Source organism: Nanorana parkeri, unplaced genomic scaffold (assembly GCF_000935625.1).
Source record: "Nanorana parkeri isolate BGI_ZX_2015 unplaced genomic scaffold, ASM93562v1 scaffold778, whole genome shotgun sequence".
Taxonomy (NCBI): Eukaryota; Metazoa; Chordata; class Amphibia; order Anura; family Dicroglossidae; genus Nanorana; species Nanorana parkeri.
Genome location: NW_017307046.1, coordinates 599752 through 620583, shown reverse-complemented (window position 1 = coordinate 620583; position 20832 = coordinate 599752). Strand labels below are relative to the sequence as shown.

Sequence of the window (20832 nt, the reverse complement as noted above, 5' to 3'; positions counted from 1 at the left end):
AATATATATATATATACACATACATATACACAGGTGAAACTCGATTAGAATATCGTGCAAAAGTAATTGCAGTAAGTGCTGCAAAGGGGCCCAAACCATACATATGTACATGCTTGTACTTTTCAGTGGTCCGATATTGTTCTATGTACAATCCTTGTTTTATTGATTGCATGTAATAATCTACTTTTTTGAGGTTGTGGATTTTTTTTTTTTTTTTTAAACCACAAACAATTGGAATAAAAAAAAGAAAGAATAGAAAGTTTTGGCTTCAATTACACTTTAAGCGCAGCTATCATGTAACCAAAACTGGCAATTCTAGAATATCTACATGCATTGAAAGGAAAAACAAATGCATCCGTGTTAAGCTGGCCGAAGTTCGAGCAGTGTGTGCCCGTCAGCACCACTCCGTTCAATCAATTTGCTTGAAGAAGCTGGTACAAAAATTGTCGGCCTAATAGTTACTGTAGCCAAATCAGATGCGGTCATTGTTCAGGTATTCTGACAACAGCAGGTGCCAGCTATCTGAATACAACAGTCCAGCCGGGGGGATTCCGCATCCATGCATGTGGCTGGGTAAAACACATTTTTTTCTTGTTCAGCCCACAGGCAGATTGAGAAAAAGCTACAAGTGTATGGCCAGCTCTACCCAGAGTGACCACTGACACGGCAGCAGTTATCCCAGCAGGGAACAGACAATAAAAAGGGCATAAAACCAGTTTCCGCGGAAAACACAGGCACCGAACCGAAAATTACTTTTTTGCACGTTTTATCGTTTTTTATTTTAGTAATTGTATTGTTAGCACATGGCGCTTGAATAGATCCTCTAGATTCATTGCTCTATAAATGCTCAGTGACTTACAGCAATGTGAGGAAAGATGGCGGCAGCTTAGAATCCAAGTAGAAAGTATTCACCATGAATGAGAGGTGAAATGGAAGGGCAGCAGGGTGGGGAGGAAGGGAAAGGAGAAGATGGGGAATAATAGGCACAGATCTGAAAACATCTCTGTGGACACCCAAGCTGAAGAACATTCTAGCTGTGTGAGTGGCCGTCTGACACATCCCAAAGTTATTGCCATACAATGAGTAATCGGAGAACTGGCAGGATCTCATTATTAAAGGGAAACACCAGACATCCAGTAAAATTACACTTGCTAGTTATTTGAACAGTTTGGAAATGTCAAATGCTTCATTCTCCATAGTGTGCTAAATAGTCTTATTCAATACAATCCAGCAAAGCACAGGGTTTATGTGCAGTGAATGGCAGCAGCCAAATTCTTTCTAACTCAAGTGGCATGAGTGATTTATTAAACCAATTAATAGTTGGGTTACTGCAGGTCAGGTCACTTCTTTGCCACTGCAAAGCAGATTTATGATATACAGGCAGATGCACAACCATTTGCAACTTCCAGACTGGCCCCATTTCCATCTTTGACTGGTCCAGCTTTATGAACACCCAAAACTCCCAGGTAGACAGAAAAGAGCCTGGAATTATAACGGAGATCTCACTGCTGGAGTATCCAAGACACAATAGGGTTTTTCTCAATGCTGGTGTATCCAAGACATGTAAGGGGTCCTCAATGCTGGGGTATTCAAGACATATGAGAGGTCCTCAATGCTGGGGTATTCAAGACATATAAGAGGTCCTCAGAGGTAGAATATCCAAGAAATATAAGAGGTCCTCAGTGCTGGAGCATCCAGGACATATAAGAGGTCCTCAGTGCTGGAGTATCCAAGACATATAAAAGGTCCTCAGTGCTGGAGTATCCAAGACATATAAAAAGGTCCTCAGTGCTGGAGTATCCAAGATATATAAGAGGTCCTCAGTGCTGGAGTATCCAAGACATATATAAGAGGTCCTCAGTGCTGGAGTATTCAAAAACATATAAGAGGTCCTCAGTGCTGGAGTATCTAAGACATATAAAAGGTCCTCAGTGCTGGAGTATCCACGACATACTAGAGGTCCTTAGTGCTGGAGTATCCAAGACATCTGAGGGTCCAGAGGGTGACTCAGTCTAAGTCAAATATCACTTTTAGATGGCCTGACATTTGAACAAGCAAAGTGTAATAACAGGAATCCAGGCTCTGCTGTTTGGAACAGGCATGGCGGGTGTCGACAGAGAGGAGAGGGAGACGATTGAACATTCATTTGCTGATCTCCTCCCCGCCAAATGAACCTGGAAGCAACAATGATTCTGTCACTTACAGTTTCTGAGCTGTTGTTCCGCAGCCGCAGCGGTTGGGAAAGAAGCTGTTCAAGTACGATTTGTGCTTGATCAGCTTAATTGAAGTGCGAAGGTGACCGTAAGGGTAGAGAACCTGTCACCACTAAATTGCTATCACATAAGGGGGTTGTGTGCCCCTATGAGATAGCAAAAAGGTTAACGGATTAAAAGTCTTTTAAGATAATAAAATATGTGTAAAAACACCCTATAAACATGTTATTGTCCCCCACGTACACGCACATAATAACATAAACACATGTCGGGTGCACCTATGTATGAAAACGACGACTGCACAAGACATTCGGTATCACCACGCACGCCAGTGTGAGAGCAATAAATGTAAATACAGCAGGTGGTGGGGCTGGTGCAATAGCCAGCCTGATATTAGGCATTTCAAATTGCAATAGCCAATAGCAGGCTGGCTATTGCACCTGCCCACTGCTTGCTGTGCCCTCCTCCCAGTGTGGAGGAGAGAGCTAGGTGATCCAACAAACTAATTGATAATGAGAATAGTTGACAACTATTCTCATTATCAATGAATCGATAAATTGGTTGCAGCCTTATCATTGTCTTTTTCTAAACTACTGAATCCCTCCAAGTATCCTCATCTCCACATTGTAGGTACTTGTACTGTAGTCCTTGATAATACGTGAAGAGGCCAAATACCCTCCTTGAGATAACACAGGACAACTGTGAATGTCTGACATGATCAATAAGTAGGGATGCACCAATACCAAGTACCGTACTTGGTACAAGTACAAGTACAGATACTTTTCGAGCTCCAAGACTAGACTAAAGAAAAATTCAAAAGTTAAGAGGCAGCTGTCATTTGTAAGGAGCACACGGAGCCCCTGGGATTTGTACACACCTCTGTTTTAATGTATGATTTTGTTTTTATAAACATATATTAGGGATGCACCGATACCATTTTTGCAAGTACAAGTACAGATACATTTTTGTTTATTGCCATGTGACAGTTTATCTAAAACAATACAGATTAATGATTTCAGGACAGTGGTGGAGCGCCAGGTCCAGGTCAAGGTTGCAACCGCATGAAAATGCCAAGTATCTGCACTGGTACTCGAAACGAAATCGGTGCATCCCTATCAATAAGTATTTTTTAACTTATGGAACAAATGCAACGAAATGCTTTCAATGGTATATTTAAAAGACAAAAAGTTAGCAAACAGGAGAAATTTATTGTTAGTGTTTAGATACACTTTAACCTTTCATTATACTACACAACCTGAATTTCCAAACAGTAAGTAGTCTTTATTTGTCATTAAAGGTCCACTTTAACCTCAATGTAATACTTCCCAGGGAGAAGATGTATATAGACATCTGCGGTTACAGTTTTCTCAGCAGCAAGGAGAGGACATGAGCAGAACATAAACATTACCAATGCTGCTTCACATACCGAGAACACTCCGCATAGGAGAGGCCTGACATGAAACTTATTACCGGATCATGTTCATACACTGCGCATACGGCATGTGGAAGTCAATCATATCCAGATTCTCAACACACAGCCTCATTCCTCAACCAGATTTACACGGATTAGTTGTGAAAGTTCTGCAAAAGACGACTAAAACTCTTATGTGATAAAAGGAGCATTGTACACAAGCAAGGCTCGCTGTAACAAGATGGATGTGCTTTGTTCCAGTACTCCTGATCTGTAGATGTGTTCTGGGTCCATGGCTCAGGAAATTCTAAAGCCAATAGATCACAATGAGAGCCAGTCATTTTGAAAAGGAGAGTTCCGTAATGGCGAGGAGCAGTGTATTGTCAGCGTGGCCATGTAACCATGCTGACACAAGAGAATCATTTCTGAGCCTTCTTTCTACCGGGACAGCATCCCAGAAGATAACAATTCGCATTGGTCACTGCGGTTACATGATTGCATTGATTGCTCTCCATTGCTGGGTGATTATGTGGTCGTGGGGACTGGGCACTGCTCCCCCATTGCAACCAATATGTTGCTATACAGCCTCCAGGGCTGCGTAGTAATGCTGTCAACTTCCTTAACCGATATCAAAATATCTGTAAGGCAACTCCTACCTGGAAAGAAGAAGCCCTAGTAAACAGGTACCATACCCCCTAATTATAGTAAATACATATATACAAGATGAAAAATTGTTTTTTATTGAAGTGACCCGTAAACAAAAGTCTAATTCAGTGGTTCTCAACGTTTCTAGGGCCGGGACCCCTTGGTAACATTTGCTAAGTTGAGGTGACCCCCAACCGTAAAATGTAGGGATGCACCAATACTAGTATCTGTGTGGGCTCTCTGGAGGCTATGCAGGCTCTCAGGTGGCTAGTGGGACTCTCTGTTGGCATCCAGTGCGTGCTCTGTGGTGCCCAGTGTGGGCTCTGTGGTGATCAAGCACTCACCTCCCCTCACTCCCACCTGCTCCCCTCTCTCTGATTCTCTCTGGCCACTGCTGCTGCACCGCCATCTAGGAGAACTGACAAGGCTGCGCTAGGAGGAGGCTGAGGAGCCTCTTACCTAGAGCAACACAAGGCATCTGGGGACCCCCTCAACTGTGGGTCGCGACCCACAGGTTGAGAACCACTGGTCTAATTGGTTCTAAAACCTAAACTTTATATCTACAGGTTAAAAGCAATGGGGGGGAATTTATCAAATCTGGAGCAGACAAAAACTGGAGCAGTTGCCCAGGGCAACCAATCAGCTTCTTCAGTTTGTTCAGTTAAACGAATGAGAAAAGCTGACTGGTTGCCATGGGCATCTGCTCCAGATTTTGCCTGCTCCAGTTTTGATAAATTCCCCTCATAGAGTATTAAAATACATGGCAACCAATCAACATCTCTCTTCAGATTGTTCAGTTAGGATTTGAAAATTAAACAGATGCTGATTGGTTGCCATACACAGCTGCTCCAGATTTTGTCTATTCCAGTTTTGATCAATTCCCCTCACTATGCATTCATGACAAGTGAGCCAACTTGGAAAAAAAAAAGCCAACAAAGGACGCACAAACACGTTAGCAATTTGTAAGGAAGAGAGTCCTGTATCCAGATCTTCTGCGAGTACATAGAAGGTCAATGGACGTGTCGTTGGATCGGTGCTTCCAGCGCATTTCGCTAATAGCTTCTTCAGTGGGAAGGCACTCATGCTCAGAAGTCATTAGATATCAGAGTGCAGTAGACATCCACCATCAGCTAATATGGGAGGGGGGTCCCCAGAAAGGAAAAAACACACGGACTGCTCCACTATGTCATACGAGTCCAAATAGCCCCCCTCCCATATGGCAGGGATCATTCCAAACAGCCCCTCTCCCATATGGCAGGGATAATTCCAAACAAGCCCCCTCCCATATGGCAGGGATGATCCCAAACAGCCTCCCTCCCATATGGCAGTATTGATCCCAAAACAGCCCCCCTTCCATATGGCAAGGATCATCCCAAACAGCCCCCCTCCCATATGGCAGGGATCATCCCAAACAGCCCCCCTCCCATATGGCAGGGATAATTCCAAACAGCCCCCCTCCCATATGGCAGGGATGATCCCAAACAGCCTCCCTCCCATATGGCAGTATTGATCCCAAAACAGCCCCCCTTCCATATGGCAAGGATCATCCCAAACAGCCCCCCTCCCATATGGCAGGGATCATCCCAAACAGCCCCCCTCCCATATGGCAGGGATCATCCCAAACAGCCCCCTCTCATATGGCAGGGATCATCCCAAACAGCCCCCCTCCCATATGGCAGGGATCATCCCAAACAGCCCCCTCCCATATGGCAGGGATCATCCCAAACAGCCCCCCTCCCATATGGCAGGGATCATCCCAAACAGCCCCCTCTCATATGGCAGGGATCATCCCAAACAGCCCCCCTCCCATATGGCAGGGATCATCCCAAACAGCCCCCTCTCATATGGCAGGGATCATCCCAAACAGGCCCCCTCCCATATGGCAGGGATCATCCCAAACAGCCCCCTTCCCATATGGCAGGGATCATCCCAAACAGCCCCCTCTCATATGGCAGGGATCATCCCAAACAGCCCCCTTCCTATATGGCAGGGATCATCCCAAACAGCCCCCTCTCATATGGCAGGGATCATCCCAAACAGCCCCTTTCCCATATGGCAGGGATCATCCCAAACAGCCCCCTCTCATATGGCAGGGATCATCCCAAACAGCCTACCTCCTATATTGCAGGGATCATCCCAAGCGGAAGCAGTGCCATTGAATTAAATGCACTGCCACAGAACGCAGGGGGAAGTTTCATGAGGGATCGCGGTGCGTTCCAGCAGCTCTGGAACGCACCGCATTTGGTGTGAACAAGGCCTTAAAGTTCATGTGCTAACAAGAAGCATGCAGATAGGAGGAGAAAGCACAGTGACAAAAAGATGAGCTCACCTGCTGCTTCTCCTTTCATTGCCCAGTACCAGACTGGGGAGGGTCCAGCATGACCTGGCCTCAGAAGAAGAATCTTCAATATTCAGCTTCAATATTAACTTTTAATGAACTATTCATTTTTATCTTTTTTTTTTTTTTGACAGGGTTCTGCTTTCACAATAATATTTCTAATCCTCCAAACCATGCTGGATGCATTTAATACAGCACAACTGCAAAATCTCCTGTGACATTAGCTGCGATTATATCAACTATACTCCACACAGCAAACCCATTGTGTGTTCCTGAACTGAAACTCTGCAAGAGAGCAGCAAAGGCGATCCCTGCAGAAGCCGAAACTTTACAAAACCTCCATAATAAGCACGCGGCAAGTTATTATTGAAGCAGATACATAGAAAAACCAGCTAGAAAGCAGATAAACTTGGGGAAGAATCTATGTTTCCACACCTTGTCCAAGGGCGCGTCACTGTGAAATTCAGCTTTGATTGACATGGGAGCTCATAATATCTACAACCTGATCTTTCACCTGCTTTTTCTGAAGAAGTGCCAGGGGCAACAATGTGGGGCCAGGGGCACGACTGTTGTTACAATGACACTAGGAGATTCACATAAACATGAACTAAAACACAACGACCAATCAACAGACACATGCACTAAACATGATGACGCGGCGTCATCTTCACTGTTCAGTCTTTTTTTTTTTTTAACTACAATAAATTTGTACTTTGTAAAATAATATCATCAATGTGTATTAATATTTTAAAATAAACCTTGCTTCCGTGTGCTCTTGGTAATTGTTTATCTTTAGGATGACAGTCATATTTTCTCATTACATACTCAGGCACTGCTTCCTGCTTTGCTGTACTTCACAGTGGTTGTGCTTTACTGCTTCTTCTCCCATGAAAAGTCTACGAGTCGACCAACTTATTAAAAACAATGAACTCTCTAGGACAGGGGTGGGCAATTTATTTTCTCTGGGGGCCACATAGGAAACTGGGACAGCTGAACTGATTAACGCACAGGACTGTGCAGCATTACAGTGCGGCAGGTGCATTGCCATTCATTTGAATGGCATCCCAAATGAATGGCTCCTGACCATAATGCGATTGATTGACTGTAACATGCTGTACCGTAATACCGTGATTTGCGGTGCGGTTGAAAAAAGTAGTGCATACAACACACCTGCCGCACTGTATTGTATGGTAGGTGCATTGCAAGGTACCGTGTGTTAGTCACTGCTGGACGAGCCAAACCCCAACCCCCTTATCCCACACATATCGTTTTTGTTTTGTTATTTTAGCCCTCATTCACACTGGAATCGGCCGGCACGTACAGCTCCGTGCAGGGCCGTACCGAGCAGCTCCCGGGAAGGACAGGTGCTTCGTGTGATTTAGAACGCAGCCCCTTTCCTTCTCTATGGGACTACGCGGCCGTACGCCCCCCCTACGCTCACCCGCCCTGCACGTCCATGCGGGTGAGCGTACTCGTACACTGACAGGATGGATCCTATCTGCGTCTGAGCCAGGAAACACGCAACCCTACGGACCTGCACTTGAAGTGAGCGTAGGGGGGGCGTATGGCTGCGCAGTCCCATAGAGAAGGAAAGGGGCTGCGTTCTAAATCACACGAAGCACCTGTCCTTCCCGGGAGCTGCCCGATACGGCCCTGCACGCAGCATGGAGCTGTACGTGCCGGCCGATTGCAGTGTGAATGAGGTCTTAATGTCCACAGGTGGGAGCTGCAGAAAAGGGGACCTCTGACGTCATTGGTTGCTAGGACATCCGCTGTCCTAGCAACCAAGAACCGAAGAAATCGCAGTCCGAACACGGACTGATTACCGACCTGCGTGGGCTATGGCTTGCAGTGGATGCACTAGCCTGGGAGGCCACTGTATCCACTATCAGCCAGCCATAATGGAGCACAGGTCAGCGGGCTGGACAGCCGTATACGTCTCGCAGGCCATAAAATGCACAGTTCTGCTCTAGGAGGTTAATATATTAGAGCCTGTGAGTCAACACCCCTACCCTAAACCTAAAAACAAACATCTCAGTCTGTTAAATACACAATTAAAATGTTTTATTCATAACTGTTCAATTAGTACACAATATCTGTTCATCCTGCCAGAAATCGTGTGAGCTTCTTACTTCCTTTGGTATCACTTAGCATTATTTTCAGCTCTCTGTGTGGACTATCGAGTATCCCTCCCCTTCTCACAGCCCCCCTCCCTTCCCGTTATGTACATAAGGAGATAGGACAGTGTTCTGTAGACCTAACGCACTCCCTGGCCAGGGGTGAGAACACTGCTCCTCCATAGATTCAATACAGTGAGTGAGTGTTGTCGCCGCGGGACAGGAATTGTGTTACTTGCAGGACCACAAGATGCAAATAAAGGAATAATGCCTGACGTGAAGACATGCAGCCAGCACAGGTCAACTGCAATATATTGAATTTTTGCTTTTGGCTTTAAGTGACCCTGTTGCTTTGCTCTCCATGTATGCAAGGGTGCTCAATAGGGACACATGGGTCAATTTGGCAAATAACCCTGGTACTTGCCATTACCACAAAATGCTACACTCCAGCACTATTGCTACTTTAGAATAGCTTAGGCCAGGTCAGATCTACAAAAAAATCATTAAATGTATTTTTAAATAAATGTTTTTTAGAGCGCTATATTAGCTATTAAAGCAATAGTCACATCTCCAGGGCTGGATTTCCCACAAGGCCAACCGAGGCCCGGCCTTGGGGCAGCAGGAAGTAGAGGGGCAGCAGGGGTGTGGAATTTCCGATCTCCCGATGCCCGGGACATGTAGCTCTGGGCGTCGGGCGGGTAGTTGTTTTCTACATTTAGCCCTGCTTTGGGCACACAAGGCTAAATGTACAGCAGGGAAGCCGCAGCTTGTTTATACAAGTGATGTCGCCGAGATCACTTGAATGTAGCCTGCTTAGAGGGGGGCGCATTGAGGAACCTGGCATTGGGGCAGCAGAGAGAGTAAATCCGGCTCTGCACATCTCTGCTCTTGCACTTTATTAAAGGAGAACTATGGGGTTAGGGCTTTTCCCCATAGTTCTCCTTAGGGTAACGGGAGGACACAAACTAGCGTCATCCCGTCACCCAAAGCTCAGAGCCCAGAGCTGCAGCTCCGACAATTATGTCTGGATCCGCCCAGCTCCGTGAGTGACAGCTGGCTCTGCCTATCTAGAGGCAGAGCCAGCTGTACCCGCCCCCTCCCTCGTCCGTTCCGCCAGTCAGCGCTGGAGGATCGGAGCGGGGAGGGGGGGAATCCAGCCCCTCCCCTGTCACGGCAGAGAGCCATGACAGGATCAAGAAGTGAGTGAACGCCGGTATGTGTTCGCTCACTTCCCGATCTACTGAGCCGACCAGTGGCAGTCTCATTGTCACAGGTCAGCTAGAACTATGAGGTGAGTGAAAAGCACTCACCTCATCGTTCTCCTTTAAATAAATACATTAGCACTTGAAATCTCACAGGTGGATGTGCTAGATTTAGATACCAAACAGCACAGCCAGAGCCTCGGGGGGGTGAGACATCATACCGTGTTCATGGTTACAAAGATGCACCAACATTAGATGATACAAAAAACACACAGATCTCTTCTCTGTTGTCTGCAGTCCCTATAGATACCTGCTAGACAAACCAAACAAACTCTGACCACAAATAGGCGGCATGTACTATATTTACAGTATAGCAGATACTTACATGTTACCAAGAGAAAACAGGAAAACAAAATACACAAATAAATGGAAACTTTAGTTATTATTATCAGTAATAATAGTCCACCCATTTTTTTCCTAAGGCAGACTTCTTTATTTGTGCACACACAGGTATAACAAAGCTGCTAATTGTAGTAAAATAAACCTGTCATAGGAGAAATATGAGGGCCACCTTCTTTCTGAGATTGCTGGTCGCTTGGCTTTCAGCGACACAAAGTAATGAAGCCAGAGGGTCATATCCAGGATAACTAGCATTTTCAGAAGGAATGTTAAGCAGTGGCAGCATACAAGTCTCTCATCACAGGAGTCCTTTAAATAATTGGTAGCTCCTATTATATTTTAAAGCAAGGAAAAGCAAATTTGCAAATGTAAAAGATTACTTGATTTCTTTCAGGTCTTGCAAGTTCAAATTTCTGCTGGCATTCTGAAATAGTTGTTTACAGGCAAGGGGTGCTCTAGAACTGTATTTCCAGAGTTCCTTTAGATGCGTGTGCTAGGTTAGTTCATGATTCTTTGGTAGGAAGAAGCAAAGAACATGCATAATAAAAGTGTTACAGAGGGAAACTTTCTTATAAATAATAATTAAGAACATTGTGAGTTTTTCCTCTCTCCTTCCCCAAATGTTCTTTTGTATATGCTTGCAGAAACCTCACCAAAAGAAACATGAAGATTAGAAAGTCTAAGAAAATTCAAAACTCTTGATCTACATACTATGTCCCAGGTCAGAGACTGTTTCAACGTGACAGACAACTAAAATTCTCAGTACGAGAAGGCAACAGTGGCCACCTCCATGTTTCTCTAGCACCTAGATGCCCTGGTTTTAGATGAATGTCTTAGACATGGTTCCCGATTCAAAAGAACCTTTAATTCAATTCTATTTTAGCGGCAGACGTTGGAAGCTGGACACACTCCTAGTTCTAAGACTGTATTGCCACTGGTCAACAACATAAATCAAGAACCAGTCAGTGTGGTACCCAATTATGTGATCACTGGGACAACCAATCATGGCGATCACATGGCTTTGTTTGTACACAAACCTACTAGCTTCAGCTGTCACTGTGTCTCCACTGTACAGAATGTCAGGCTGTTCTGATTTTTAGTAGTTTCAAAGCTTGCCCGCCCCCTCCCGCTTCCCACATATTTCTATTGGCCAGCAGGACCATCCATCATAGTGACGGCCAACATAAATGTATGGCAATTGGAGGTAGGGAGTCGCAACATGTGCCAGAGCTTTGTCCAATCAGATCAGTGCATCAATCAGGTACAGTGGGGGCACCAAAAGCTGCTTCAGGTTCCACACATGTATGGTGTGAACGGGGTACATAGAAAAACTCAGGCTCAACAGGCTTGGTGTAAATAAGCCCCAAAAGGTATGTGCATGCATCTTGCAGTGCCTATTACTAGAGATAAGTATTAGTTGGGCAGAGTTTGTGTGACAGGTACACTTCAATATTATGATCTTGGGATTGTGTGCATTATAGACCTCTTTAAACCGACACAATCAAAGCTTACCGGAGCTGTTTTGCATAGTTGATTTCAATCTCCGTTCTCTCTTTCACAAACTTGATGTATTTTTCCAGTACTTCGATCCCCCACTGTGTGTGTTTTTCTAGGTTGTCAAACTGATCCTGTAATAATGTAAAGAGATAGAAAAGTGACTGGTTATGTTATGACATGGAGCACAGACTAAAAACCTTCCCAAAGAGCCTGTGTGCCAAAACAGTGCACAGCCCAGAGCACAATTGTATTACTCCACCACAATAAACCCAACACATAGTTAAGGGGAATTCTAAAGTAATGGCTTATAGCCAATTTCATTATATTTATTGTTTATATATTAATACCACACCTTTAAACTTTGCTGCTCAACCTCTCTGCTACTTTTTATTACCACATAGGAGGTTAAATATGGATCTAAATACCAAGTGGGTCACTAACCCAGAAGTATGCAGGACGGGTGTTCAGACTTTTCAAGCTTAACTGGCGGCCTGTTTCTTGGAGTTAGTGACTCAATAGGTATTGGAGCCAGAACCGGAATGACAGGCCTAAAGTCTGAATCTTTAAAAGCAAGCAGAAATGGCAGCTTCTATATTCAGTGTTTCTCTAGCTGTACTGGCTAACTTTAAATTCTGAATTGTGGGGTTCTTTTTCCAGCAGGCTTGTTTAATGTTGAATTTGGCGCAGCTATGCAGGTGGATCTGTGAATGCAGAAACCACCATAAAGGAGGGACTCATAGATCAGCACATGATGTCAACACACGTGCAGTCTGTTGATTACTTCCTCCAGTACCATAACCTTATTTTAGACTTAGTGACATCACTGGGTCTCTGTGTTTCTTAACACAATGAAGGCAAATCTTGTCTGGTGATGGGGGCCGGCATGGTGCTGTACATAGCTTCCTAAAAACACCCAGCCTCAGTATTCCTCTAAATAGCCTTCAGCCTTGATGTAAACATAGGGCGGAGGAGTATCTTGGGAGGAGTATGCAAACAGCACAATGCCTTGATGGGTGGATGCCAGTCTGAGGGCTTGTTCACACCAAATGCAGACCAGATCTGCATGAGTGTGTTTTGCCACGTTTTTACCGCATCCCGGTCCGTTTTTTTGTTTGCCTAAAATGAGCTGTCAGCGTGTTCCAGGGCATTTGCATGTGTTTTTGATGCATTTTGGTGCGTTCCAGTGCAGAAAAAATAGGGCATAATGCAGTTTTTGCACATGTTCTGGAACTGAATGCTTTGGTGTCAACTAGAGCCAAAAATACCATTGGAATACATTGAACGCAGTTTTGATCCGTTCTGTAACTGCTCTGTATCTGCTCCGCGCTTGGTGTGAACTAGCCCTGAATGGGTGGGCATTTTTAGGCCAGCTGCATTTGCATGCAAACCGCCCTAGGTAGCGCCTGGATGCGAAGCCTGACATGCAAAGAGGGAGAGGGCTGTGTTAGGGAATTGGCTTGTCACTAATTACTAGAAAGTTCAAAAACACATTGCAAGCGAGCAAAAATATTTTACGGAAAGGAAAAACACAGCAAGTAAGCATTTAAAATGCTTGCTATTTCTGGGCTTTCACTTGCAATTTTTTCAGTTGGCCACTAGGTCTCTTTAAGGGCTACTAAAAATAGATGTAGGCTTCTTTCCACAATTTCTGCCAAAAATATACTGACCTTTTTCAGAAAAAAAAAGGATTCATGACTGCATATACTGACACATTACATTTAAATGTATACACAGGTGAACTTCCCTTTTTGAAGGCCATCTGGAAAATAAACCTGGCTTCTGCTTTCATATCCTCAATTGCCTTTTAGTATGAGCAGGATCAACTTAAAAAAGAATTCTAAAGCTTTCACTTGGTATGACTAAAACAATTAAGCAAACCAGATGCCCTCAAAAAACACACTAGGCTAGATGGAACATCTGGCCGGGTCCTGTTGGGGGGAGGAACGTAGATCCAGGCATTCAGTTAAATTCAGCTCAGGAATTATCTGAATTGGAGCACCTCCAGGGTTTAAGTAACTACTAGTGTTGGTGGGCTCACTTTTTCTCCCCTGGTTTGGATGCAATAGGGAATGCCCAAATTCCTCCGCTCATCCTCCTTGGATATTAATTGAAGTTTTGGGTAATCTTTGCATATTGGATTATCAGAACTACTAACAAATTTCTTATGCTTGGCTTCATCATCATACTTGGAATCCCGTTGGTGGAGTGGATGTAACTACACCTGCCGTCTGACATTATACACCATATATATCGTAATGTGACCTGTTGTCTAACCAAAGGAAATGCTACATACTGTCTGAGGAGGCAAGCCAATGTTTGGGAAACACGTCACAATACCATCCTTCTACTAGTGATCATCAGTGTAATTTATCTGTATATTCCATGGGAGTCTATAGATGGTATACAGTTTTGAGGTGCTTTTGGTTAATAAAATAAAACATTTTAATGGATGTAAGAATCTTGTTTATATCCTATGTATCACCATAAAGGTCACATTGCCCAAAGTTTCTTAATTTCTACATGTGTATATAGGGATGTGGTGTGCTGGGTTATCGTAGGGAAAACATGTCTTACCCTTATTTAGAGATGTGAGATTAAATAAAGTCTGTGTGTAGCCAAAACTAGGAAAGTTTTAGAACCCCTTCTAGGTAGTTTGTTGTCTGTGCACCAAATTTTCCTTCACTTCCTTTCCAAGAGACACAACAGAAAGGAAATTCCCTTCTAAGATAGTTGCCCCAGGAATAGGATGTCCCCATATATAGTTTTCCCTTATCTCCCATTCTGGAAATGATATCAATAATGGAGTACAGCACAAGGTATAAGTGCTTGTAGAAACAGTGAAATACCATGTGCCTGGATCCTTAGGATTGATCCCTTATGCCCAAGGCAGAGTGCACATCATCAACCCAATTGGGAAGAATAATGTGCACATGAGACTCGTCAATAGCACAGTCAATAGCACAATCACGCTCCTGTGGAGGTACCGCAAAAAAAGTCCTGGACTTTGCAAGGGAATAAAAACAGGATTATCCTTGGACTGTCTAGAATTAGACATATTGCCCCGATCAGCTGATAGCAGCCAACCAACCAGAGGAAAGGCCTGTCATACTCACAACCTAGATAGTAGATGGAGGTGATGATTACTGATGGCTAGTGGAGAATACATCACCGAAGGTAAAAGTCAACAGCAGGACTGGGGTCCAGAAGGATAGCAATGAATTGCCAGCAGACAAGCAGTCGGAGCAGTCTTCCTGGAAGCTAAAAGGTGGGAAGGAACACGTAGTGTGTGGGCATATAACTGTCTCTAGCAGATGATCTTAGTGCACAGATATCTCAGGCTGGACCATTGCTCCAGAGACAAAGAGGGTGAAAACGTTAACAAATCAGTAACACCCACTGGTAAAATGAGAGGCAGAATCAGCTAAAAAGCAGTTTCGCAGTCTGGATTGGATTAAATACTACTCATGATTAAATACCAAAACAGCTATAACTGATATGAGGTAAAGTAGAACTCCAGGAAGAAACTCTTTTTGTAATTTGCTGGGTGCAGCTTAGTACAGTGAAGGATAGCATCGTTTAGACTCCCCCTTCACCCATTCAGAAAATGTCTTGTATTCTGTTCAAAGAATACAAGGCTTCCTCTGAATGGACAAAGGGAGAGAAGAGATGAATGCCAGGATCTCCCCTTGGCCATTCAAAGAAAGCCTTTTATTCTGTGAACACATTTATGAGAACATATTTTACAAAAAATGCTTAAGATTTGATATGCAATTGCATTAAAAATAAAAATTACCCAACATGGTTTCCCTTACCTTCCCGATCTCCTACCTTTCTGATCACCCATGGGAGTGAAGAGAAGAAGCACTGGGTACAAGCTCCAATTCACTCTGTTTGGCGCTCCTACAGGGCTAAGGACTCTACCCTGCCCACATGTGATGGGACTGCAGCTTGGCGATTGACTATTTAGGCTCACAGAAATATATTGTGGGGGTAAAGAAGTCTCAATTTCTCTGTAAATACTTAAAACAATTCTGCCACTTCCCCACTATTAACTAAAAATAAATGTTTGGAATACAATTGGGTCTTGAAATCACAAACCGGCTCGTCAATTATGTACTAATTTGTTCCTTCATGTAGAGAGCATTAAATGATAACCCCCTTAGCATAGCTCTACTACAGACAACACAATTGCTCCAAATTATACTTCCATCTCCATTCTAAATAACCATCCGCAGCTTGATCCATCTCACCCAATAATACCCACAATCACTGAATAAATATTATTTACCGCTTCAAGTTTACAGATTAGAGCCTAGAATTAATGAGTGTTTTACTGGAAGCTAGGCTGTGACACTGAAATATTTCCCACCACCCACCTCTCTTCTCATCCCATTAGCTCACAATGACTCACAGACCATGCTCTTAGTATATCTTAAAATAATGTATTGAAAGGACTCTGCTGGTCATTGAGTCCTGGCCAAAATCAGCTCACTCTAGCCTTCCATCATTGTCAGCTCTGACCTCTGCTGTGTCCTCACGAACAGAAAGGCTTTGTGACCCAGATTTATTTTCTTCGGCCACATCCCCATAACAAAACAGACAAACGTGCCGTTACTAGCACTTAAAGGGATGACATCCCATTCCCTACTTAACAATTAACACCATGTTAGTAGCATGTCCATGTATGCCCTAAGGTCTGGCTAGAAATGTTAACGTAGCTTGGAGAAAATCCTTATTTATATAAATACTGGTATCAGCAAAAGGCTGGTTCTCCCCAAAACAAAACTTTCACGTGTATGTATACCATAACAATAAGCTCCTTTCATCTTTGCCCTTTTGGTCTGTTAAATAGATCATTAAAGGCATTTTGTCATATCTATTAGGCAAGTGCAAACAAAAAATGTATATATCTGTTTAAGCAGTCTTATCAGCCTTGGTCAGTTCTGTGAACTCCCTCCCCTAGGTCATGGGGATGTGTTCTATAGTCCCCACCTAGCGTGATAATGCTGCTCCTCCATACATACAGTACAGTAAGTGTTGTCATCCTAGGACAGATATGTTACTGCTAGGGTCAGATATATGTTACTGCTGGGGTCATCAGGTAGAAATAAAAAGGAAATAATGAGGTCACCACATCTAAGGACTGGGTTTAGTGGTACCCTGTTTCCCCGAAAATAAGACCTACCCCGAAAAGAAGACCTAGTACTATTTTTGGGAATTGCTAAAATATAAGACCTACCCCGAAAATAAGACCTAGTTGTGGCCATTCCCAGGGCCGGTGGTGGCATAAGGGGGAACTTGAAGAGCTGCGGGAGAGGCAAGAGAGAATCGGCGGTGCCAACAAAGCCAGCGCTAGAGGAAGCGAGACGGCAGCAGAGGGAGCAGAGCCGCATAAGCCGATGCCTCCTCTATATACCTTTGATACCAAATGCACTCCGCCTATGAGGAATCGATTCTGGCCAGCGATGGTTACCAAATTGCTCTTTTCACTAAATTTTGGGGTTTAATAAGGAGTTGCGCTAATATTAAAAAAAGGCCTGAGTCATGAAGGGGTTAAGAGGTAAATCGCCATTTTTTATATTTCTCAGGGATTCTGTTGACGTGATCTCTGTATTTACTGGGTCTGAATGCTGGCTGTGGCCATTATTAGGGGGTCCCGCTCTCTCGATTGGGTTTTCATTAATGTTATATTGGAGACTTGAACAGTAATGGTGGGAACACACAAAAAGGTAGGTGGCAACACCCAAAACTACCAGGTAAACTGTAACTTGGGAATGATGTTGGTGTATCAAAGACCTAAATGACTGCCCCCGCACTGCAACGGTTAAGTGCTCGTTTTGATCTAGGGTCTAAAATAAAGAAGATATACTCACTCGATCTTAGGTCTCATCTGACTGCTAGACAGGGACCCCACAGCTTCTTCTTCCCCGGGCTTCAGTGGACTAAGCCCTGCTGATGTCATTATGTATAATACAAGTCCTTTGACTTTATTTGTCCATTGATCTTTATATATAGATCCTGTGGATGTGTAGGTGCTCCAGCGGCAGGTGAACCTTAGCTTTACTGTGATGACTATGGCAGAACATGCAAGTGCATTATGGGATGCATGTAGGTTGGCAATGCCTTAGCCGAACCAAGTAAGTGTTGTCACCCTAGAAAAGGAAGTGCTTACACCTTCCTAGTTGAATTACCGGGAATGATTTAAAAGAAAACACCACCACCAACATATTTGATTGTAGTGTTTATGATTGTGTACACTTAATCCTCTTAAGAAGAAGAATAAAATACACACAGTATAGGAGGAGATGTTTTACCTGCCAAAGGATTTATATTTCTGGCCACCTAGTTCTGAGATTTACACAGCTCTGCCACAAAGCACAGTCCTGACTGGAAGGGAGGCGACCTTTAATTCTTTGCTGCAATTCAGTAACACAGGTCTTTTCCCTCCTCCTCAAGCCTGTGATTGGACAATAAAAGAAAAGCTCATCACTCTGTCACTTAACTCTCTCATCCTATCAGCATGCTCCATGAACTGCAGTCCAACTGACTGGCTCCTTCTACTGCTTCTCCATCTCCTGGTCTGAGCTCTCCTGTACAGGCACTGCAAGATGCTGATATCAAGTCAAGTTCAGTGCTTGCATTTAAAAAAAAAAAGAAAATGAAGGATGTATTAAATAATAGATATCTGCATCAATATGTGGCTTTCTATATCTGCCTAAAGTACATCTGTAAAGACATTCCAAAACAGATCCAACTCATGAAAACAATCAGCGATGTTTTAGAACCATGTAGATGTAGGTCAATGGTATAGATATGTCTAAGTGCATACCAAAGACCATAATGTCAACCATATATGTGACCATAATGTCGCTGTCCACTGTGATCAGGAGCCAAACTCAACCATCCGTCACACATTCCTATCCCTCACATCATCCCGTTTTATTAGGGCCACATTTTCAAACCCTACTCTTATTTCAAGTGGGGATAAGCCTTCTGGACATGAATAGGTTAAACCTTATCTGCATAAAATGCCCCTCCCACAATATGAAGCCAGTGAGGTTTTTAAAACCAGCAAACCACAATTAGGTAAAACCTCAGGAAAATGATGAACAGCTGCTGGGATTGCACATCTGCTGCTCTGAGAAAAACAGAATTTGCTCATTTCTCTCCAAAAGGGAGTAGACAGGATCCGATGAGCAGGCTGCCTTGTGCAGGAGCCAGTTGGATATTACTAGTAATATGATGGCCAAGCTAAGAAAAGTCCCTTCTGTAAACAGACCTCCGCCACATATGCAATCCCAATGATGAACTGAAAAGAACAATAAATCTGCTATAACACAAACAACACTACTTGGTGGGCATGCTATTAAATACCGTGATCCAGGGAAAGCCCCTACAAGATAGGACCAATATAAATAATAAATGCCACTGCGTTGGAGGTCCAGGGGAGTAAACAAGCAAACAATGCCCCCGTGTTGGAGGTCAGTGAGAGTTAACAATGCCCCCGTGTTGGAGATCAGTGAGAGCAAACAATGCCCCCGCGTTGGAGATCAGTGGGAGCAAACAATGCCCCCGCGTTGGAGATCAGTGGGAGCAAGCAATGCCCCCGTGTTGGAGATCAGTGGGAGCAAGCAATGCCCCCGTGGTGCAGATCAGTGGGAGCAAACAATGCCCCCGCGTTGGAGATCAGTGGGACCAAACAATGCCCCAGCATTGGAAATCAGTGGGACAAACAATGCCCCCACGTTGGAGATCAGTGGGAGTAAACAATGCCCCTGCTTGCACATCACTGGAAGTAAACAATGCCCCCTGCATTGGAGATCAGTGGAAGTAAGCAATGCCCCGACACTGGAAAGGCGGTAAAAACATCCTGCAATTTTTATGAAAGAGTCCACTTCCAGTCCAGTGAGGAGATTCAAGGCTAGAGTCAAACACTATATATCCCTTAGGCCTTGTTCACACCAAGCGCGTTCCAGGAGCAGAGCAGAGCAGTTACAGACCGGATCAAAACTGCGTCAAATGTATTCCAATGGTATTTTGGGCTCTAGTTCACACCGCAGCGTTCAGTTCCAGAGCATGTAAAAAAAACTGCAGCAAGCCCTGTTTTACCTGCTCTGGAACGCATGAAAACCGCATGTAAACGCCCTAGAACGCACTAATTTGTTTTTTTTTTTACCAGAAACAGCCCGGAACGCATCAAAGACGCAGCACAACCCACTGCACTTGGTGTGCAGAAACTCATGCTGATCTGGTCTGCATTTGGTGTGAACAAGCCCTTACACTAAAAGAGAACATAGAGAGTTTATGAAATCAGATTGCAATGTTCATGGTCATCTTACAGAACATAGTTTAAAGGAGAACTATGGGGTCAGGGCTTTTCCCCATAGTTCTCCTTAGGGTCACGGGAGAACACAAACTAGAGTCTGAGCCGACCTGTGACAGTCTCATTGTCACAGGTCGGCTAGAACTATGAGGTGAGTGAAAAGCACTCACCTCATAGTTCTCCTTTAATCAAATGGTAGAAGTAATAACAGTACGCGTTCTTTATAATCGTACTGCTGGACAAATTTCTATTCCCTCTCCTCACAGGTCACTTCCCCATCCGCTCTTCTCGCAGGAAACCCCCCCATGCTCACAAGACAGTACTTCTCCTCCTCTTTCCGCAGAAAATGCCCCCCATCCTCACAGGACACTTCCCCATCCCCTCTCCTGACAGAACATTTCTTCACCCCTTTCCCCCCCCTTGGAAATAACCCCCCCCCCCCCGTCCTTATAGGACACTTCCCCATCCTCTCTCCTCATACAACACTTATCTGCCCACTTTCTCTCTCCTCATACAACACTTACCTGCCCACTTTCCATGCAAGACACTTCTCCACCCACTCTACTCTCAGGCACTTCCCCCTTTCCATGCAGGACACTTCTCCTACCTCTCTTCACGGCACACTTACCCCTTTCCATGCAGAACTCTTCTCCTACCACTCTACTCATGGGGCACACCCCCCCCCCC

At 44.3% G+C, this 20832-nt stretch overlaps 1 protein-coding gene across 8 annotated transcripts in view; it reads right to left on the bottom strand.

The window, feature by feature from the left end:
- Window positions 1-20832, bottom strand: part of FNBP1 (formin binding protein 1) — a 220895-nt gene that overhangs the window by 150335 nt on the left and 49728 nt on the right. For all 8 annotated transcript variants that reach the window (XM_018564751.1, XM_018564754.1, XM_018564749.1 and 5 more), the window contains exon 2: window positions 11838-11953. In XM_018564751.1, coding sequence (XP_018420253.1) covers window positions 11838-11953 — 116 coding nt within the window. The remainder of the gene's footprint in view (window positions 1-11837; window positions 11954-20832) is intronic.